Raw genomic sequence first — 23721 nt, 5'->3', positions numbered from 1 at the left:
AGGTGAAGACGCTTGTTGTGGAGGTCCTTGGCTGGCATGGTGACACGTGGTCTGGGGTTGTGAGGCCAGTTGGACGTACTGCCAAATTCTCTAAAACGACACTGAATGCAGCTTATGGTAGAGAAATTAATATTAAATTGTCTGACAACAGCTCTGGTGGACATTCCCTGCAAGTCAGCATGACAATTGCACGCTCCCTCAAAACTTGAGTCATCTGTGGCATTGCGTTGTGACAAAACTGCACATTTTAAAGTGGCCTTTTATTGTCCCCAGCACAAGGTACACATGGGTAATGATCATGCTGTGTAATTAGCTTATTGTTATGTCACACCTGTCAGGTGGATGGATTATCTTGGCAAAGGAGAAAAGCTCACTAACAGGGAAGTAAACAAATTTGTGCACAACATGAGAACATTTCTGGAATTTTTTATTTCAGCTCATGAAACATGGGGCCACACGTTTATATGTTTGTGTTCAGTGGTTACCCAATAGCAGTTTTACAAGAAATGGGTAATGTTGGTAATAATTTTAAGAGCAGCACGGCACGGTCGGGAGGAGAACCTTAAATTTACAAACATAAGTGTGTAAACTTTGCAGAAGTGTGTTGTATTCATGGTCATAGTCAACGTTTAAAGATTACAAGCTCAAAACTTCTTTCAACAAAAATGACAACCGTGGCTATTTCCATGACAATTAATCGTTACCCAACATTCCATAATCGTCCCTAAACATGAAGACTGTGTGTAAACATCAATATTTTATGTAAACCATGCCAATAGGAGATTCTCATGAAATTCCATCATGTAAACATGGTTCTGAAGTTTGAATTTGGCTGTTAATGCATGGGAATCCATATCCTTTGTGTATGCCTGTTGGTCTCTGCTTTAGCCAACCTGTCCTGTCTAAACCTTTGTGTACTTGTTAATACTGGGACAGTCAGGCAGCCAGTCTAGGTAAAACAAGGGTGTGACTCTAAACCGACAGAAAATTGAAGTGTGTGTGTAGGTTATCCCATCCAAGAATTTGAGCTACTCAAAACAAAAATACAAAAATACGTGAGAACTGGGAAAACAACATCTCCTTACATCAGAAGACAGGATGGAGTTTATTGGCCAATGAAATGGCAATTATTTCTAGAAGCCAATCATGTCGCTTTGGATCTAGAACAGTGGTGTCAGCCAACTAAAGGTTAGTTCTTTGTGTTCCAGAATCAATACAAAAATAGCTCTATTCTGAGGAACTATTGAGAGTTAACGTACTTTACAAAATACTGGCAGCAATAAATTAAGTCTATTTCAGCATTTTACATAAAATCTGATCCGATTAAAAAAAATGTCTCATTTAAATTCACATATATAGTATGCAACCATTTTGAGAGCAATTCCTGATTTCAAACCTTGAGAGGACTCCCTTTGTGTCTCTACCAGTTCTGAAGCAAAAAGGTAGAAGTTGCTCCTAACCATTGGTCTAGGATTAGATATTCTTTCATACCCTCAACAGTTAACATAAGAATTGAGAAACGACAAACTGATTCTAGATCTGGGGTTAAGGCCAACTTGTACCTGAAGCCTATAAACTATTGCCTGGGTTTACAAAGCAACACTAACGCCCCCTAAAGGCAGACTGTCACTCACACCTCATCATATTCTATTACTCCAGCATTATTGAGAGGAGCACAGTGGCCCCTGGTGGGGTTTACAGTGAACAACATTCTCATCCACATACAGTTAACGCAACAATTAACTTTACAGGTACTCCGCAATATAACATCATACAAAGCTGGGACACTTCCTGCTTACACATATCAACAAAAACCGAATCCAAATCTGATGGCTCTTTCAATCTGCACCTCAATAAGGGAATTTTGTTAATTTCTATCAGCAGGAATTGGCCCAGGTGTGTAGAATGATGTTATATTGCTGAGTCTACCTTTAACACGGACAGTTAGGACAGCGGTTGTCAAATTCATCACAACAATTCTTATGAAAGGGATTGGAAACTCATTAGCAAAATATTTAACAAAACTCACTGGAGACTAGCAAAACAGAATCAACAATTGTTCTGGTTAGCATTTATGTGCGTTGATAAAGTAGTGTCAATACATGACATATTCACTTTCATAGGAAATTGTAAATTTTCAGTTGCAAACAGTTTAGCAGGGATGTTATTAGTTGAACCACATCTGAAAGTCTCTTTCTTATTGGCTGTCTGAACGGGGTAAAGAGGGTATTGGTTGGTTTATGTGCGTATCGATTCTTCCTCTCCACTGTTCCTCTCAATTCTCCCTTGCTCTGAACACCTGCTTGCTCCGAAGGGCAAAGGAAGGGGGTTGATAGAGAGAAAACGGAAGAGATGGCAAAGAGAGATGGCTGAATGAAGAGGATTTTCTTTATTTTTCCTTCTCTACTTCTCTCCCTCCCTCCTTCCGCTGCGCTATCCTCTTCTCGTGCTGGTGCTTGGTGATTCCGTACTTGAAGAACTCATAGACAGACCAGCTGATGGCTGTGGAGGGCATCTGATAGATCACCCTGGCCTGGACTCCTTTAAAGAACCCAGGCAGGCCGCCCAGCCTGTACACTGTCCGGAAGGCATGGGCCAGGCCTGTGATGTGTCTGTGTGTCCCCTGACCTCCACCCTGGCCTGCAGCGGGGAGCCCCACCAGGGACTCCTGGGTGTTGAGCAGGGTCTTGCAGACATCCAGAGGGGTGGTGGCTGCAGCAGCAATGGCCCCGGCCAGGGCTCCAGACACCATGTGTGAGGAGAGGTTGTACTGTCTGTGGGGGTTGAGGAGCTCCTGGAGGGACTCGTAGGTCATGAAGTGGAGCACCTGGAAAGGCACGTTCATGGTGAGCTGGGTGGTGTAGGAGCGGTAAAAGGCTGCGGCGCCCTCTCTCTGCCACACGGCACGCACACAGTCCATCACGCCTCGGTACGGAGAGTTATACATCTGCAAACGCTGCTTCACCACTGGACAGGGAGGGAGAAAAACAGATAGGAATAGCCAGAACAGAGCATAAGAAAGAGAATGCAGGCAGTAGAGGAATGGGGGAAAGAGAGCGGCAGTATAAAGGAAAAAAGAAGGGATAGTGAGGCAGAGAGGAAGGAAGGGATGGATAGGTGAGTAAAGAGGAGGAGTAGAGGGGAGGATTGGAGGGATGCAAGGGAGGATTGCCAGGTGTGTTTCCATCATTAGGGACCAAGAACATAGCCCGGAGGATAAAAAAGAAAGACAAATTATTGACCAGATATATATATATTTTTTTTTAATGCAGTCATAACATACTCCAAGGCTGAGGAGGGCATTAGGATGTTCAGATTAATTAAGACATTAACAGAGATTTTTATTTAGACTGCTGAAGTTCAAAGCAGCGACCCAGGCGTTACCTTGGAATCTGAGACTAGCACCTATGTCCCTCGCCTCCACAGCTGCCTGAGGATCACCTGTCCAGGCATTTCAGTGGAAGGATACCCATCAAAGTCCGCTGTAGTCTACAGATGGTGGTGGAGTTCAATACAAAGTTGACAGGACCCAAGGGAGCATCTTTCTCCCCCCCCCTCTCAACCCTGCTCGCTCCCTCAATCCTATCCCAGTCTCTATTCCGATTTCATTCTTGGCACTGCTCCTCCCCACCACCCTACCCTCTTTCTCTCTGTCTCCCACTCCACCTTGCCCTCCCCTCCCTAGCGAGCAGTGCAGAGTAAACAGGCTGGAGCTACAGCTGCAGAGGGAGCTCTGCTACAGCCATTTATCTGCAGCAAAGAACATCTCAGTCACCTGAATACATGCCATGTGTGAGATCGAGAAAGCAGGTTTAAGAGAGGGAAAGATATTTATAGATGGATAGATTTACCTTCAGATGGGTTCATGGCTGCGTCATGAAGCAATGTGGCCACACACCCCGCCGCACCTGTAACACATACACACTCAATGGTTAAACACACAGAGAGAGAGAGACAGAAAAGACCAGAGATATAAAAGGAGAAAGATTGCAGAGAAGGAAAGAGTAGAGGAGAGGGAGAGACGAGGAGAGAGGGGTGAGGAGAGGCCAGATGACAGAAAATGCTCTAGCTCTCCCTAGCGGTAAAACAGGCCATCACCACTCCTGCTGGACCAGAGTCAAACATCCCTTCCTCTACTGGGCAGGTCTTACCCTGCCTCTCCCCTGACCTGGAAACCAGGGAGGAGGGAAGAGAAGAGACAGACAGCTGACCCGGGAAGAAGGGAAGAGAAAGAAAGAGCAGAGAACAGATACAGGGATAAAAAGAGCAAGTATCTCTAGTACTAGCTTTGTCTGAGCAAAATTAAAAATGTTCTTGTCGTGCAAATTAGGGATGTGCAAGGTTATTTGAATATTCAAATGTCGGAACGGACGTTAGTATTCGAATACTTGTGATTATTCATTATTCATTCAGCGAAAAAATTATAGAACTATTTTAACAATGAAAAAGCTTTTTCTCAATTAAATTAAAAAATCCAATTTGGCATTGTTACATACAAGGATATACACTCACCGGACAGTTTTAGGTACACCACCACTTTCATGAAAATGGGTCGCTCCTACAGACAATGAGTCACATGGCCATGGCTTATAAAACAAGCAGGCAGACAGGCAGAGGCATTCAGTTACTGTTCGATTGAACGTTAGCATAGGCAAAACGAGTGACCGAAGCGATTGAGTTTTGGTGGAATGATCGTCGGTGCCAGGCACGCCGGATCTAGTATATCAGAAATGACTGACCACCTGGGCATTTCACGCACGGCAGTGTCTAGGGTTTACCAAGAATGGTGCATAAAAAAAAAACTTCCAGTAAGCGGCAGTCTTCTGATCGATGAGATAGGTACAGATGAAGTTGGAAGTTTACATACACCTTACATTCAAACTCAGTTTCACAATTCCTGACATTTAATCCTAGTAAAAATTCCCTGTCTTAGGTCAGTTAGGATCACCACTTTATTTTAAGAATGTGAAATGCCTGAATAATAGTAGAGAGAATGATTTCAGCTTTTATTTATTTCATCACATTCCCAGTGGGTCAGAAGTTTACATACACTCAATTAGTATTTGATAGCATATCCTTTAAATTGTTTATCTTGGGTCAAACGTTTCAGGTAGCCTTCCACAAGCTTCCCACAATAAGTTGGGTGAATTTTGGCCCATTCCTACTGACAGAGCTGGTGTAACCGAGTCAGGTTTGTAGGCCTCCTTGCTCGCCCACGCTTTTTCAGTTCTGCCCACAAATTTTCTATAGGATTGAGGTCAGGGCTTTGTGATGGCCACTCTAATACCTTGACTTTGTTGTCCTTAAGCCATTTTGCCACAACTTTGGAAGTATGCTTGGGGTCATTGTCCATTTGGAAGACCCATTTGCAACCAAGCTTAAACTTCCTGACTGATGTCTTGAGATGTTGCTTCAATATATCCACATAATTTTCCATCCCCATGAAGCCATCTATTTTGTGAAGTGCACCAGACCCTCCTGCAGCAAAGCACCCCCACAACATGAAGCTGCCACCCACGTGCCTCACCGTTTTGATGGTGTTCTTCGGCTTGCAAGCCTCCCCCTTTGTCCTCCAAACATAACAATGGTCATTATGGCAAACAGTTCTATTTTTATTTCATCAGACCAGAGGAGATTTCTCCAAAAAGTACGATCTTTGTCCTTATGTGCAGTTGCAAACCGTAGTCTGGCTTTTTTATGGCGGTTTTGGAGCAGTGGCTTCTTCCATGCTGGGCAGCCTTTCAGGTTATGTCGATATAGGACTAGTTTTACTGTAGATATAGATCCTTTTGTACCTGTTTCCTCCAGCATCTTCACATGGTCCTTTGCTGTTGTTCTGGGATTGATTTGCACTTTTTGCACCAATATATGTTAATCTCTAGGAGACAGAACAAGTCTCCTTCCTGAGCGGTATGACGGCTGCGTGGTCCCATGGTGTTTATACTTGCGTACTATTGTTTTTACAGATCAACGTGGCACTTTTAGCCATTTGGAAATTGCCCCCAAGGATGAACCAGACTGTCAGAAGCTTCTAAAGTTATGACATAATATTCTGGAATTTTCCAAGCTGTTTAAAAAGGCACAGTCAACTTAGTGTGTGTAAACTTCTGGACCACTGGAATTGTGATACAGTGAGTTATAAGTGAAATAATTAGTCTAAACAATTGTTGGGAAAATTACTTGTGTCATGCACAAGGTAGATGTCCTAACCGACTTGCCAAAACTATAGTTTGTTAACAAGAAATTTGTGGGGTGGTTGAAAAACAAGTTTTAATGACCCCAACCTAAGTGTATGTAAACTTCCGACTTCAACTGTTTGTGCAGGCATAAGCTATGGACAACGAAGACAATTGCATTTTATCGATGGTAATTTGACTACCGTGATGAGATCCGGAGGCTCATTGTCATGCCATTCATCCTCCGCCATCACCTCATGTTTTAGCATGATAATGACACAAGGATCTGTACACAATTCCTGGAAGCTGAAAATGCCCCAGTTCTTCCATGGCTTGCATACTCACTAGACATATTACTAATTGAGCATGTTTGGGATGCTCTGGAACGACGTGTACAACAGCATGTTCCAGTACCCACCAATATCCAGCAACTTCGCACAGCCATTGAAGAGGAGTGGGACAACATTCCACAGGCCACAATCAACAGCCTGATAAACTCTGTGTGAAGGAGATGTGTTGCGCTGCATGAGTCAAAATGGTGGTCACACCAGATACTGACAGGTTTTCTGATTCATATTCCCATCTTTTTTTTAAGACATCTGTGACCAATAGATGCATATCCGTATTCCCAGTCACGTGAAATCCATAGATTAGGGCCTAATTTATTTAAATTGACCAATTTCCTTGTATGAACTTATAATTGTTGCATGTTGCGTTTATATTTTGTTCAATATAATAAAATTAACTTTTCAATGTTGTTTTTATGACATGCACCCTTCACGTGTGTAGCTTGTTTATGTTGGCCAATCAAAGCTTATGCAATGCAATGAGAGTACACCAAATGCAAATTGGAAAAAAATTACAGAATTTAAAGTGAGAATGAGTAGACTACAACAAGCAACCAACAAGTAGGCTGTTGTTTTATCTGAATGGGGTTGGGGAGAAAGCGCAGCATGTGGCCTTAATTAGCCTAGCCAGCTATAGTCAGACAAATAATTGTTGATGAAGCCCCCCCCCCCCCCAAAAAAAAATCACTCACAGCCGAAGATTAACATTTTATCTTCATCCAATGTCTGACATGTATTTGGATGACGTCGTCGCTGCTCCCTGTGCACACTGAGTGAAAGTGCGCATGTGAAGTTGGGCCATGTAAACCGGATGCAACCCGGATATAGACGGTCCATAAATCGCTGCATGCAAACGCGAGCAGATTATGTTGAAAACAACGGATGGTCCCCACTTCTTTTATACCTCTGTGGCTCGCTCCCATCGCTCACACACGGCCCCCTCCTCAGCTGCAGCAATAGTGCCAGCCTCTCTCCTCACGCAGCAGTGCTCAGATTAAAAACCTTTTTCTGACGCATGTCTGTAGCGTGGACCTGGACACCGTAGCATGGTATGTAGTCAGTCAGAGGCCCTGGTCTATTTGTGGACCTGGCTGACTCTGCAGAACTCTGACCTCAGAGAGCATACAGACAATGTCAGATCAGCTCCATGGCCAGAAAGATATCCCTCCTACTGCCCTGCTGGGACGGAATTAGCCCCGGCCAACAGCTGATCCACCACCTGAGTGGCTGGTGATGTTTATCACACTGGCAGGTGGCCCAACAAGTTAGATTCAGTCAAATCAAATGTCTTTTATAAAGCCCTTTTTACATCAGTAGTTGTCACAAAGTGCTATACAGATACCCAGCCTAAAACCCCAAAGAGCAATGGAGAAGCAGAGTGGCTAGGAAAAACTCCCTAGAGGGCAGGAGCCTAGGAAGAAACCTAGAGAGGAACCAGGTTCTTAGGGCCTGCTTACTGTACTGGGTATGAGAGAGCCTGAAGTATAGCGCAGGCATTTGTCCCCTCTACTGTCCAGGGGATGGGGGTATTAAGGGTGTGGCACCACCACTCTCCCGCCACTCTGCTCCAGCTGTTAGAACTGGCAGGCTGACTCACCCACACACATAACTCAGTGTCTGAGAGCAAGGTTCATCTAGGTTAGTCCGAGCAACATCCACTTAGTGTCCAGGGGAGAAGGGGGTCTTCTATCCCTCTCTCTCTGCAGTGTGTTAGAGATTATCTCTACAGGACTACAGCAACATAGCTGTAAAAATACAGCAAAATAGTTTCATTGAATCTTCACTACTTGCTTGAGTTGCTAAAAATAGAATATTGGAAAAACCAAATGAACTGCTAGCATTTACTAGAAAAAACAATGTCATATAGTTATCTTTCCAGGAAGTCAACAAGTAATCCAAAGAGTGGTTGCAGAGAAGTATAGGATTGGTGTGTGCATGTGCTAGTGTGTGATTTGAATGTGTGTGTGTGTGTTTTCCTGGTATACCGTTGGCCAGATGGCTGTTAGCCCCGGGGTGGATGATGTCACCCAGACTTTTCTTCAGTTTCTCGTAGCAGGCGAAGTAGAGGGCGTGCGCCGGACCCGCCCCCACAGCTGTGGCATTCAGCCCTCTCATTGGTCGCCATACACCCTCGGTGGTTATGATTCGCCGAAGAGCATCCATCACATTCCGGTAACGGGCAGCAGGCTCAGGCTGTAGGCTCTGCATACGCGTCTACACAGGGAAGAGAGGTTAGAGGTCACACACCTACTGGTTACCCTATTCATAACCTAACCATAAACTTCCCGCCATACCTAACCTTACTGCAACCATAACATTTAACTTAAAATTTGAGAACTACCATGTTAACAACCAATGAAATCTGAGCAGAGATGGGATGAATACACTGCTAACCAATCAAAACACAGTAAGTAATAAGTCAGTGCTTATACCTTCCACCCGCTAAATATTTTGAAAATGTTGAGTAGTCATGCCCACGCCCAGTTGAATAGAAGGAAGTGTTGAATAACGAGACCCAGGGTCAGAGAGGGACAAAAGCTGACTTCCTGTAAGCATCTGTCCCACCAGCAACACTCAAACAACCTGACTCCACACACAATCCTTATCGTTGGGCCAGTGTCAGGATTCATCCTCTCACAGTACATCTAGTGCTGTGAGAGGCAGAGGGTCTTCTAAGAATGACCACATCACCACAAGCAAAGGAGGCCCTGGGCTCTCACATGCAGATTGTTTTCTGCACTGGTGTGTGCACGCTTTCAAGGAAATGTACAGGGCCTCGGGCCACCGTTATAGGCTGTGGAATTCTAGCCCTGTAAGAGATTTACATGTATCTTCGCAGATTGCTGCCATCTTGAAAAGGTCTTTCCTGCAATATATTTGATGTAAACGTCACAATATGACTAATCTGTGAATAAAAGTGAAATTAAATGAAAACAGTTCCCTCGGCCCTGACACAGGTATACACAGTAACAGTCAAAAGTTTGGACACAGTTACTCATTCAAGGGTTTTTCATTATTTTTACCATTTTATACATTGTAGAATAGCAGTGAAGACATCAACACTATGCAATAACACAGCCCTGACAAAAAAAGTGTTAAATCAAAATATTTAAAATGTTTGATTCTTCAAAAGCAGCCACCCTTTGCCTTGAGAGCTTTGCACACTTTTGGCATTTACTCAACCAGCTTCACCTGGAATGCTTTTCCAACAGTACTGAAGGAGTTCCCACATATGCTGAGTACTTGCTGGCTACTTTTCCTTCACTCTGCTGTCCAACTCATCCCAAACCATCTCAGTTGGGTTGAGGTCAGGTGATTGTGAAGGCCAGGTCATCTGATACAGCACTCCATCACTCTCCTTCTTGGTTAAATAGCCCTCACACAGCCTGGAGATGTGTTGGGTCATTGTCTTGCTGAAAAACAAATGATAGTGGGACTAAGTGCAAACCAGATGGGATGGTGTATCGCTGCAGAGTGCATGCTGGTTAAGTGTGCCTTGAATTCTAAATAAATCACTGACAGTGTCACCAGCAAAGCACCTCCACCATGCTTCATGGTGGGAACTACACATGCGGAGATCATCCATTCCCCTACTCTGCGTCTCACAAAGACACAGCGGTTGGAACCAAAAATCTCAAATTTGGAATCATCAGACCAAAGGACAGATATACACCGATCTAATGTCCATTGCTCGTGTTTCTTGGGCCAAGCAAGTCTTTTCTTATTGGTGATATTTAGTTGTGGTTTCTTAGCAGCAATTCGACCACGAAGGCCTGATTCACACAGTCTCCTCTGAACAGTTGGTGTTGAGATGTGTCTGTTACTTGAACTCTGTGATGCATTTAAACTCAGCAAAAAAAGAAATGTTCCTTTTTCAGGACCCTGTCTTTCAAAGATAATTGGATTTTTACGAATGAACTTCACAGATCTTCATTGTAAAGGGTTTAAACACTGTTTCCCATGCTTGTTCAATGAACCATAAACGATTAATGAACATGCACCGGTGGAACGGTCGTTAAGACACCAACAGCTTACAGTAGGCAATTAAGGACCCAGTTATGAAAACTTAGGACACTAAAGAGGCCTTTCTACTGACTCTGAAAAACACCAAAAGAAAGATGCCCAGGGTCACTGCTCATCTGCGTGAACTTACCTTATGTCTTCTGCAGCATGCCTGAGGACTGCAGATGTGGCCAGGGAAATAAAATGTATTGTCCGTACTGTGAGACACCTTAGACAGCGCTACAGGGAGACAGGACAGACAGCTGATCGTCCTCGCAGTGGCAGACCACGTGTAACAACACCTGCACAGGATCGGTACATCCGAACATCACACCTGCGGGACAGGTACAGGATGGCAACAACAACTGCCTGAGATACACCAGGAACACACAATCGCTCCATCAGTGGTCAGACTGTCAGCCTATTGCGGACAGAGGCTGGACTGAGGGCTTGTAGGCCTGTTGTAAGGCAGGTCCTCACCAGACATCACCGGCAACAACGTCGCCTATGGGCACAAACCCACCGTCGCTGGACCAGACAGGACAGGCAAATAGTGCTCTTCACTGACGAGTCGCGGTTTGGTCTCACCAGAGGTGATGGTCGGATTTGCGTTTATCGTCAAATAAATTAGCTTTACACCAAGGCCTGTACTCTGGAGAGGAATCGATTTGGAGGTGGAGGGTCCGTCATGGTCTGGGGCGGTGTGTCACAGCATCATCGTACTGAACTTGTTGTCATTACAGGCAATCTCAACGCTGTGCGTTACAGGGAAGACATCCTCCTCCCTCATGTGGTAACCTTCCTGCAGGCTCATTTGACATCACCCTCCAGCATGACAATTCCACCAGCCATACTGCTCGTTCTGTGTGTGATTTCCCACAAGACAGGAATGTCAGTGTTCTCCCATGGCCAACGAAGAGCCCGGATCTCAATCTCACTGAGCACGTCTGGGACCTGTTGGATCGGACGGTGCAGTGAGACCAATTCCCCCCAAAAATGTCCGGGAACTTGCGGGTGCCTTGGTGGAAGAGTGGGGTAACATCTCACAGCAATAACTGGCAAATATGGTGCAGTCCACGAGGAGGAGATGCACTGCAGTACTTAATGCAGCTCGTGGCCACACCAGATACTGACTGTTACTTTTGATTTTGACCCCCCCTTTGTTCAGGGACAGATACAATTTCTGTTAGTCACATGTCTGTGGAACTTGTTCAGTTTATGTCTCAGTTGTTGAATCGTGTTATGTCCATACAAATATTTACACGTTAAGTTTGTTATAAATAAAAGCAGTTGACAGTGAGAGGACGTTTCTTGTTTTGCTGAGTTTATTTGGGCTTCAATTTCTGAGGCTGGAAACTCTAATGAACATATTCTCTGCAGCAGAGGTAACTCTGGATCTTCCTTTCCTGTGGCGGTCCTCATGAGGCCAGTTTCATCATAGCGCTTGATGCTTTTTGCGACTGCACTTGAAGAACGTTCTTGAAATTTTCCAGATTGACTGACTTTCATGTCTTGAAGTAATGATGGACTGTTGTTTCTCTTTGCTTATTTGAGCTGTTCTTGCCATAATATGGACTTGGTCTTTTACCAAATAGGGCTATTGTCTGTATACCACCACTACCTTGTCACAACACAACTGATTGGCTCAAATGCATTAAGGAGGAAAGAAATGACACAAATTAACTTTTAACAAGGCACACCTGTTAATTGAAATGTATTCCAGGTGACTACCTCATGAAGCTGGTTGAGAGAATGCCAAGAGTGTGCAAAACGCATCACCGGGGGCATACTACCTGCTATCCAGGACACCTATAGCACCCGATGTCACAGGAAGGCCAAAAAGATCATCAAGGACAACAACCACCCGAGCGACTGCCTGTTCACCCTGCTACCATCCAGAAGGCGAGGTCAGTACAGGTGCATCAAAGCTGGGACTGAGAGACTGAAAAATAACTTCTATCTCAAGGCCATCAGCGCAACATAGCTTCAGCGTGTGAATCAGCTAGAAAGATGTGTCGGCATCAAGTAATTGTCTCTGGCCCCCTCCCAGTTAGCTGTAGAGCTCATTACTCCCCGTAAGTCTCACAACTCAATCGCTGGTTGAAAGCAGTTTTCTGCCCCTGCCAAAAGATAGAATTTGTAGATAATTGGCCCTCTTTCTGGGACTCACCTACAAACAGGACCAAGCCTGGCCTGCTGAGGAGTGACGGACTCCATCCTAGCTGGAGGAGTGCTCTCATCTTATCTACGAACATAGAGACTCCTCTAGCTCCACAATGAGATAGGGTGCAGGCCAGGCAGCAGGCTGTTAGCCAGGCAGGCAGCATGCTGTTAGCCAGCCAGGCAGCATGCTGTTAGCCAGCCAGGCAGCATGCTGTTAGCCAGCCAGGCAGCATGCTGTTAGCCAGCCAGGCAGCATGCTGTTAGCCAGCCAGGCAGCTTAGTAGAGTCTGCCACTAGCACAGTCAGTGTAGTCAGCTCAGCTATCCCCATTGAGACCGTGTCTGGGCCTCGACCTAGGTTGGGCAAAACTAAACATGGCGGTGTTCACCTTAGCAAATCTCACTGGAATAAAGACCTCCTCCATTCCTGTCATTATTGAAAGAGATAGTGATATCCCACATCTCAAAATAGGGCTACTTAATGTTAGATCACTCACTTCCAAGGCAGTTATAGTCAATTAACTAATCACTGATCATAATCTTGATGTGATTGGCCTGACTGAAACATGGCTTAAGCCTGATGAATTTACTGTGTTAAATGAGGCCTCACCTCCTGGTTACACTAGTGACCATATTCCACACGCATCCCGCAAAGGCGGAGGTGTTGCTAACATTTACGATGGCAAATTTTAATTTACAAAAAAAACAGTGTTTTCGTCTTTTGAGCTTCTAGTCATGAAATCTATGCAGCCTACTCAATCACTTTTTATAGCTACTGTTTACAGGCCTCCTGGGCCATAAACAGCATTCCTCATTGAGTTCCCTGAATTCCTATCAGACCTTGCAGTCATGGCAGATAATATTAAAATTTTTGGGTGACTTTAATATTCACATGGAAAAGTCCACAGACCCACTCCAAAAGGCTTTCAGAGCCATCATCGACTCAGTGGGTTTTGTCCAGCATGTCTCCGGACCTACTCACTGCCACAGTCATACTCTGGACCTAGTTTTGTCCCGTGGAATACATTTTGTGGATCTGAATGTTTTTCCTCATAATCCTGAACTATCGGACCACCATTTTATTACGTTTGCAATCGCAACAAATAATCTGCTCAGACCCCAACCAAGGATCATCAAAAGACGTGCTATAAATTCTCAGACAACCCAAACATTCCTAGATGCCCTTCCAGACTCCCTCCACCTACCCAAGGACGTCAGAGTACAACAATCAGTTAACCACCTAACTGAGGAACTCAATTTAACCTTGCGTAATACCCTAGATTCAGTCGCACACCTAAAAAAAAAAACATTTGTCATAAGAAACTACTTCCCTTGTATACAAAAAATACCCGAGCTCCGAAGCAAGCTTCCAGAAAATTGGAACTGAAATGGCGCTACACCAAACTGGAAGTCTTCCGACTAGATTGGAAAGACATTACCATGCAGTATCGAAGAGCCCTCACTGCTGCTCGATCATCCTATTTTTCCAACTTAATTGAGGAAAATAAGAACAATCCTACATTTATTTTTTATACTGTCACAAAGCTAACTAAAAAGCAGCATTCCAAAAGAGAGGATGGCTTTCACTTCAGCAGTGATAAATTCATGAACTTCTTTGAGGAAAAGATCATGATCATTGGAAAGCAAATTATGGACTCCTCTTTAAATCTGCGTATTCCTCCAAAGCTCAGTTGTCTTGAGTCTGCACAACTCTGCCAGGACCTAGGATCAAGGGAGACACTCAAGTTTAAAAAAAATACTATATCTCTTGACACATTGATGAAAATAATCATAGCCTCTAAACCTTCAAGCTGCATACTGGACCCTATTCCAACTAAACTACTGAAAGAGCTGCTTCCTGTGCTTGGCCCTCCTATGTTGAACATAATAAACGGCTCTCTATCCACCGGATGTGTACCAAACTCACTAAAAGTGGCAGTAATAAAGCCTCTTGAAAAAGCCAAACCTTAACCCAGAAAATATTAAAAATGATGGGCCTATATCGAATCTCCCATTCCGCTCAAAACAAATGTAGAACGTGTTGTGCAGCAAATCACTGCCTTCCTGAAGACAAACAATGTATACGAAACGCTTCAGTCTGGTTTAAGACCCCATCATAGCACAGACTGCACTTGTGAAGGTGGTAAATTACCCTTTAATGGCGTCAGACCGAGGCTCTGCATCTGTCCTAAGCTCCTAGACCTTCGTGATGCTTTTGATACAATCGATCACCACATTCTTTTGGAGATTGGAAACTCAAATTGGTCTACACAGACAAGTTCTGGCCTCGTTTAGATCTTATCTGTCGGAAAGATATCAGTTTGTCTCTGTAGATGGTTTGTCCTCTGAGAAATCAACTGTAAATTTCAATCTTCCTCAAGGCTCCGTTTTAGGACCACTATTGTTTTTTCTATATATTTTACTTCTAAGTGAAAACATTATGTTTCTGAATGATAACTTTCCCTGCTGTGCGGACAAAACACAGCTGTACATTTCGATGAAACATGGTGAATCCCCAAAATTGCCCTACCTGGAAGCCTGTGTTTCAGACATAAGGAAGTGGATGGTGGCAAATGTTCTACTTTTAAACTCGAACAAAACAGAGATGCTAGTTCTAGGTCCCAAGAAACAAAGAGATCTTCTGTTGGATCTGACAATTCATCTTGATGGTTGTACAGTCGTCTCAAATAAAACTGTGAAGGACCTCAGCGTTTCTCTGGACCCTTCTCTCTCTTTTAACAAACATATATCAAGACTGTTTTAAGGACAGCTTTTTTCCATCTGCATAACAGCGCAAAAATCTGAAACTTTGTGTCCAAAAATTATGCAGAAAAATGTATCCATGCTTTTGTCACTTCTAAGTTAGACTACTGCAACCCTCTACTTTCCGGCTAAAGCAATAAATAATCTTCAGTTAGTGCTAAACACGGCTGCTAGAATCTTGACTAGAACCAAAGAATGTGATCATATTACTCCAATGCTAGCCTCTACACTGGCTTCCTTAAGGCAAGGGCTGATTTCATGGTTTTACTGCTAACCTACAAAGCATTACATGGGCTTGCTCCTACCTATCTTTACGATTTGGTCCTGCCGTACATACATACACGTACGCTACGGTCACAAGACACAGGCCTCCTTACTGTCCCTAGAACTTCTAAGCAAACAGCTGGAGGCAGGGCTTTCTCCTATAGAGCTAAATTTTTATGGAATGGTCTGCCTATCCATGTGAGAGACGCAGACTCGGTCTCAACCTTTAAGTCTTTATTGAAGACTCATCTCTTCAGTAGGTCCTATGATTGAGTGTAGTCTGGCCCAGGAGTGTGAAGGTGAACGGAAAGGCACTGGAGCAACGAACCACCTTGCGGTCTCTGCCTGGCCGTTTCCCATCTCTACACTGGGATTCTCTGCCTCAAACCCTATTACAGGGGCTGAGTCACTGGCGTACTGGTGCTCTTCCATGCCATCCCTAGGAGGGGTGCGTCACTTGAGTGGGTTGAGTCACTGACGTGATCTTCTTGTCCGGGTTGGTGCCCCCCCCTTGGGTTGTGCCGTGGGGGAGATCTTCATGGGCTATACCCTGCCTTGTCTCAGGATGGTAAGTTGATGGTTGGAGATATCCCTCTAGTCGTGTGGGGGCTGTGCTTTGGAAAAGTGGGTGGGGTTATATCCTGCCTGTTTGGCCCCGTCCGGGGGTATCGTCGGACAGGGCCAGTGTCTCCGACACCTCCGTTCTCAGCCGCCAGTATTTATGATGCAACAGTTTGTGCCTCGGGGGGCTAGGGTCAGTCTGCTATATCTGGAGTATTTCTCTTGCCTTATCCAGTGTCCTGTTTGAATTTGAGTATGCTCTCTCTAATTCTCTATGTCTCTCTTTCTTTCCCTCTCTCAGAGGACTAGGACCATGCCTCAGGATTACCTGGCCTGATGACTCCTTGCTGTCCCCAGTCCACCTGGTCGTGCTGCTGCTTCAGTTTCAACTGTTCTACCTGCGGCTATGGAACCCTGACCCGTTCACCGGACGTGCTACCAGAACTGTTGTTTAAAACTCCTGAGATGCTGACCTTTTGCACCCTCTACAACCACTGTGATTATTATTATTTGACCCTGCTGGTCATCTATGAACATTTGAACATCTTGGCCATGTTCTGTTATAATCTCCACCCGGCACAGCCAGAAGAGGACTGGCCACCCCTCATAGCCTGGTTCCTCTCTAGGTTTCTTCCTAGGTTCTGGCCTTTCTAGGGAGTTTTTCCTAGCCACCGTGCTTCTACACCTGCATTGCTTGCCGTTTGGGGTTTTAGGCTGGGTTTCTGTACAGCACTTTGTGACATCAGTTGATGTAAGAAGGCCTTCATAAATACATTTGATTGATTAACAGCCATCACTAACACAGAGATGCTGCTGCCTACATACAGACTTGAAATCATTGGCCACTAACAAATGGATCACTTGTCACTTTTTTAATTACACTTTAATAATAATGTTTACATATCTTGCATTAGTCATCCCATATGTATATACTGTATTTTATACCATCTATTGTATTTTGCCTATGCCGGTCAGTCATTGCTCATCCATATATTTATACGTACATATTCTTAATCCATCCCTTTACTTAGATTTGTGTGTATTAAGGCAGTTGTGGAATTGTTAGATTACTTGTTAGATATTGCCGCACTGTCGGAACTAGAAGCACAAGCATTTTGCTACACTCACAATAACATTTGCTAACCATGTGTATGTGACCAATAACATTTGCTAACCATGTGTATGTGACCAATAACATTTAATTTTAAGCTGTCATCAAGGCAAAGTGTGGATACTTTGAAGAATCTCAAAGATATGATTTGTTTAATACTTTTTTGGTTACTACATGATTCCATATGTTATTTCATAGTGTTGTCTTCACTATTATTCTACAATGTAGAAAATAGTACAAATAAAGAAAACCCTTGAATGAGTGTCCAAACATTTGACTGGTACTGTATATGGACTCTTACTGACAGTTGTGGCTGCTTCGCGTGATGTATTGTTGTCTCTACCTTCTTGCCCTTTGTGCTGTTGTCTGCTACAATGTTATGTTTCTACCATGTGGTTGTCATGTTGTGTTGCTACCATTCTATGTTGTCTTATGTCTCTCTTTATGTAGAGTCTCTATTGTCGTGATGTGCGTTTTGGCCAATATTTTTAATCCCAGCAGGAGGCCTTTTGGTAGGCTGTCAATGTAAATAAGAATTTATTCTTAACTGACTTGCCTAGTTATATAACATTTAAATAAAAAAATGTAGCCTTTGGTATGGTTTTGTATTGCAGAGAGCTTGCCCGGAAAGAGCATGTCTAATCTCAACCTTTGGATTGAGTGTAAACAACAAGTTACGACATTATCTCTACTGTGCAATCTGTCACAACCCCTGCAAGCTATTTTACAAGGATTTTTAACTGTGTTTGTGTCAGTGCTAGTCCACTGGGGTCAGCTGTCAGCTTGAGCTAGGTCTCCTCCATCTGTACAGATCTGGTAATGTGTTTAAAAGTAGGGCCAGTTAATGCCATGTTGTTTGACAGGTGACATGATTTATAGATCTGTAAGTCTGTGTAGCATCTAGCTCAGGCTGCCCTTCCCCAGCAGGCAGACAATTTCACTGTCTGGGCTGCACCTCAAAACTCTAAAGATACATCCTTGCTTCCTCTCCACCGTTTGTACGGATCTGAAAACACAGTATATGTGAAAGGAACATGATGACTGGATGCACACTGGGAACATCCTTTGTTTCAACTGTCCTTTCATGTCATTGAAAAGAGAGGAGACAGGGAGAGGAAGCCACTTCTGACTATTGAGACACAGCCCAAGTTGTTTGCACAGCACTTGGAGCAGAGGTGGGAACTACAGCTGGGAAAGAAGATGAATCTCTGCTTTGTTCTGAGAGAGCCCTGCTCTCCCACCTGCCACAAACAGTTGACTCCTCTCCCTACCTACCATACCACTCTCACGCTGTTGATCTGTCTCTGCATAGCAGTAAACAATCATTTCAATCAAGGACCAACTCATGACTATCTCTACAGCAGGGCTCTTCAAGCACACCCGATTCTAATAATTAGCTGGTTGATAAGGTGAAACAGGTTAGTTACAACTGGGGTTGGAGCGAAACAATACACGAGGGTAGCTCTCCAGGAACAGGGTTGGAGACCCCTGCTCAACAGGGACCACAAGATGGGAAGAAACCAGACATTGGCATGGCTCATGGGCTACAGCCCTTTACAGAGTATATCTAAATCATTGAGTGGGCTTGTCAAAACTGCACAGACCAATGTAATTTATCATCTCTTGTTTACATAACACCCGAGTCATCCCAGCTAAGTACATAATCCTAAACTAATTTATAGTCTTATGATAACATAACTTTTCTTAAATGTGTGCAGTGGTAGAGCAAACTTGTCAGCCAGAATTAGCACAACATAGTAGCATTGTACTCTTAATCCCAGAACATCTAGTCCTGTATTTTCCGTAAACAATGAACAGTTCCACCCCACCTAAATCCTGCTAGCCAGGCAGCAGTTAACATTGCCTTAGAAGACCACACCAGCGTTAATGCATTCTCTGCCTAGTTAAAAGCTCGGCTATGTTTTTGGTGCTGCAAAGTGTAGACTATTTTGACAGAAGATAGTTTCACCCACCTATGGGTTCTCTTCTTGAATAGGGTGAACGTTCCGAAATACAGGGAAGTAGTTAATAGTAGTATGTACTAGTATGTAAATAGCGCTGTCCCGGCTATCAATGCGCTGTACATTGGTAACGTTATGCCTTGACTTGTATGTACAGGAGGGGCACACGTGCTGCTTCGTGCCAACTGGCTCCTTCCTCAAAGCAAATAACACAACTTCTCGTTTCATTTTAGAAGTATCAAAATAGCTTCCAAAATTTGCCCATGAAAATACGGAATAAAGTAGCTAGCTAACATTCATTGTCAAACTGATAAGCCTAACCTATTATCTAGTAGGGGCTAGCTCGCTTGCTACTAGCTAATCAACATTGACCCCCAGGCTCGAGCTGATGCACAGGCCGACCTTGTTGGTTTGGTTAGTTAGCTAACGTTAGCTGAAATGGCTTTTTAACTAAGCAGGTGATGCTAACAACTGCAACATACACTGTTCGCTAAAAGTTTTCATATTAACTCCAATTACATCCTGTACGCCAAAGTTATTAACCGACTACCGAAATTATGCCGACTAAATAATTCGCAGTGGATGAGAGTTAATTGGCATGTTAAATTAGTTTCCTAGCTGAAATGCAAGCCTGTCCGGTTCGACCTTGCCTCGTCTGTGTTGAGACCTGCCAAACTTATTGACAAGTTGAAGCCACATGTCATGACGAGCCAAAGGAATGTCCAACCCTCATGTGCCCAATTTCCAATATCAGTTAGTTACAACTAGTTTACGTCTAAACGCTAGCCCAGCATAGCCTACCACGTTACCTTGACACAGTCGATGGGGAACATCAGGCAATGCTCCATGATCCCAGCCACTGCTCCTGCAACCATGTGGGTGCTGGTCGAAGCGCCCTGCGGCAAACCTTCATAGTCGGGTTCTGAAGTATCTGCTAACGTTACTTCAGGGGGGCCGCCACTGAACTGAATTACACTCTTAATCTCGGCCTCGCCTCCGATCCTGGGAGACAAACTCCCAACGAGGCTCTCCGACACTCCCCATATCCTTCCCCCGAGCCATCGGACCTCTGCGCCGGCTGAGGCTCCAGCAACCCCGGCGTCCCCGCCTGCTCTCTCTGCTGTCATCCGACGTCTTCTCAATAAACCATCCGCTTCCATTGGAAACACGATGGACAGTCTTTATGCCCAAATGGCACTCCGTTTAAAGCGATTTCGTGTTCCCGTTTGTAGTTAGTTTTTTTTACATTCCCGTCCCAGATGTTTACCGGTCGAACAGTTTCCACTCCTGGCCTCAGTCCCCAGGGCGGACAACACCACGCAGTGTTTGGGACACACTCTGACCGTTTGACGCTGGAGGAAATGGGAACCGCCCATTGACAGAATTTCGACCTATTATAGATTTTTCTCAAATATAAATGATGTGTGTGTGATTTGAAATGGCTCATAACAAATATTTTCTAATACATGCTATTTTGTTAATCAATGTATATTACAAGTTGACAGGTTTCAAAAGTTGTGTTCTTGGATAACAACCTCTAAAGAAGGCGGGAACAGAATAAAAAAAACGATGTTATGATTGGATAACTCGGTTGACGCCGTTGTTTTTTTCTCCCCTCTGAGGCGTAGTAGCCTACCCATGGTATTAGCCTGGGAAAGCTTGTCAAGGACAATAGGTCATGACTAGGTCGCAACTTCTGCTCAAAAACAAATACGGCCAGATGGAATGTATAATACCGGTAGTCAACTCAACCAAAGGCAACCTTATTTACTCTATTCTTTTCCCATGTCTCCTTTGTGATATAAGACTATATCTTGGGTTTATTGAGATGCAACAGATGGCAACGTTTCTTATTATTCATTCAATAGTGCTAGCGTAATTGTATGTATTTCCACTTACCTTTCTTTTCAAGGATGTAGTTTAGTTTATTTATATACTGTTATATAAATGCAACATGCAACAATTTCAACGATTTGACTGAGTTACAGTTCATAATAAGATATCAGTTAATTGAAATGAATTCATTAGACCCTAATCTATGGATTTCACATGACTGGGCAGGGGCGTAGCCATGGGTGGGAGCCAGACCCAGCCAATCAGAATGAGTTTTACCTCACCAACGGGCTTTATTACATACAGAAATACTCCTCAATTTCATCAGCTGTCTGGGTAGCTGGTCTCAGATGATCCCGCAGGTGAAGAAGTCGGATGTTGGCACGTCGTCTGCGGTTTGAGGCCGGTTGGACGTACTGCCAAATTCTCTAAAATTAAGTTGGAGGCGGCTTATGGTAGAGAAATGAACATGAAATTATCTGGCAACAGCTCTGGTGGACATTTCTGCAGTTAGCATGCCAATTGCACACACCCTCAAAACTTGAGACATCTGAGGCATTGTGTTGTGTGACAAAACTGCACATTTTAGAGTGGCTTTTTATTGTCCCCAGCACAAAGGTGCACCTGTGTAATGAAAATGCTATTTAATCAGCTTCTTGATATGCCACACATGTCAGGTGGATGGATTATCTTGGCAACGGAGAAATGTTCACTAACAGGGATGTAAACAAATTTGTGAACATAATTTGTCAGAAATACGCTTTTTGTGCGTATGGAAAAATTTGGTGATCTTTTATTTCAGCTCATGAAACATGGGACCAACACTTTACATGTTGAGGTTATATTTTTGTTCAGTATACTAACGTCCACATTTTTCATTATAGCTTGATCCCTGAAGACCAACCAAGGCTTACTACCACATTTCACATGAGGGAAATTCCACAGTAATTAAATATCCTCTCCGAATTAAGATTGAAAGATATCTGCAAAAATAATGGGTCATCAGCTAGGACATTACCAAATCTATTTTGGGTATTGAACTACAATATGTGAAGTGTGTTTACACCCGGTAACAGAATTGCCGTAATGGAATATCAACATGGAGCCCTGATCTATACTACACAGAAATGCATCAATAATGATATGAATTTCATTCTCTTCACGGTGATGTATCCTAAATAGGTACACTACATTGTAGTGTACTCATATCTAGTGTGCTCTATTGTGTACTGTACATAACTCTACTATATTCTACTCTACTGTACAGGATTGTACTGAACTATTATTTTCTTTACTATACTGAACTACACTCTATTTTCTGTAATGTACTGTAATGTACTGTACTGTGCTGTCCAAACGTGTTAAACATATGTTTGGGTAACCTCGTCCCCAGGCTATTGCGTACAGCACATATACAGTGCATTCAGAGACCATTCAGACCCCTTCACTTTTTCCACATTTTGTTATGTTAGAGCTTTATTCTAGAACTGATTTAAAAAAAATAATGTCTCCTTAATATGCACACAATACCCCATAATGACAAAGCAAAACAGGTTTAAAGTTTTTGGGGGCAAATTTATCTGGCAGAAATACCTTACTTACACAAGTATTCAGACCCTTTGCTATAAGACTCGAAATTGAGCTCAGCTGCATCCTGTTTCCATTGATCATCCTTGAGTTAAATAAAGGTTAAATAAATAATAAAATAAATAAATAAAAATGTTTCTACAACTTGATTGGAGTCCACCTGTGGTAAATTCAATTGATTGGACATGATTTGGAAAGCACACACCTGTCTATATAAGGTCCCACAGTTGACAATGCATGTCAGAGCAAAATCCAGGCCATGAGGATGAAGGAATTGTCCGTAGAGCTCCGAGACAGGATTGTGTCGAGGCACAGATCTGTGGAAGGGTACCAAAAGATTTCACCAGCATTGAAGGTCCCGAAGAACAGTGGCCTCTATCATTTTTAAATGGAAGAAGTCTGGAACCACCAATACTCTTCCTAGAGCTGGCCGCCCGGCCAAACTGAGCAAAAGGGGGAGAAGGGTCTTGGTCAGGGAGGTAACCAAGAACCCGATGGTCACTCTGACAGCGCTCCAGAGTTCCTCTGTGGAGACGGGAGAACCTACCAGAAGGACAACCATCTCTGCAGCACTCCACCAATCAGGCCTTTATGGTAGAGTTGCCAGACAGAAGCCACTCCTCAGTAAAAGCCACACGACAGAGTTTGCCAAAAGGCACCTAAAGGACTGTCAGACCATGAGAAACAAGATTCTCTGATCTGATGACACCAAGATTGAAATCTCTGTTCTGAATGCCAGGCGTCACATCTAGAGGAAACCAGACACCGCTCATCACCTGGCCAATACCATCCCTACGGTGAAGCATGGTGGTGGCAGCATCATCACGCTGTGGGGACTTTGGCAAAGGTTCACCTTCCAACAGGACAACAACTCTAAGCACACAGCCAAGACAATGCAGGAGTGGCTTTGGGACAAGTCTCTGAATGTCCTTGAATGGCCCGGACTTGAACCCA

The 23721-nt window shown here is 43.8% G+C and overlaps 1 protein-coding gene across 1 annotated transcript; it reads right to left on the bottom strand.

Moving 5' to 3' along the window:
• Nucleotides 1–410: 410 nt before the first annotated feature.
• Nucleotides 411–20924, bottom strand: LOC139571099 (mitoferrin-2-like). Its single transcript, XM_071393648.1, has 4 exons — nucleotides 20157–20924; nucleotides 8509–8737; nucleotides 3852–3908; nucleotides 411–2967 (listed from the first exon to the last, which is right to left on the bottom strand). The coding sequence occupies exons 1-4, from the start codon at nucleotides 20505–20507 to the stop codon at nucleotides 2390–2392; spliced, it is 1215 nt and encodes a 404-aa protein (XP_071249749.1). The 5' UTR covers nucleotides 20508–20924; the 3' UTR covers nucleotides 411–2389.
• Between the last annotated feature and the right edge of the window lie 2797 nt (nucleotides 20925–23721).

Source organism: Salvelinus alpinus, chromosome 3, assembly GCF_045679555.1.
Source record: "Salvelinus alpinus chromosome 3, SLU_Salpinus.1, whole genome shotgun sequence".
Lineage (NCBI taxonomy): Eukaryota > Metazoa > Chordata > Actinopteri > Salmoniformes > Salmonidae > Salvelinus > Salvelinus alpinus.
This window is presented reverse-complemented; position numbering and strand designations above follow the sequence as displayed.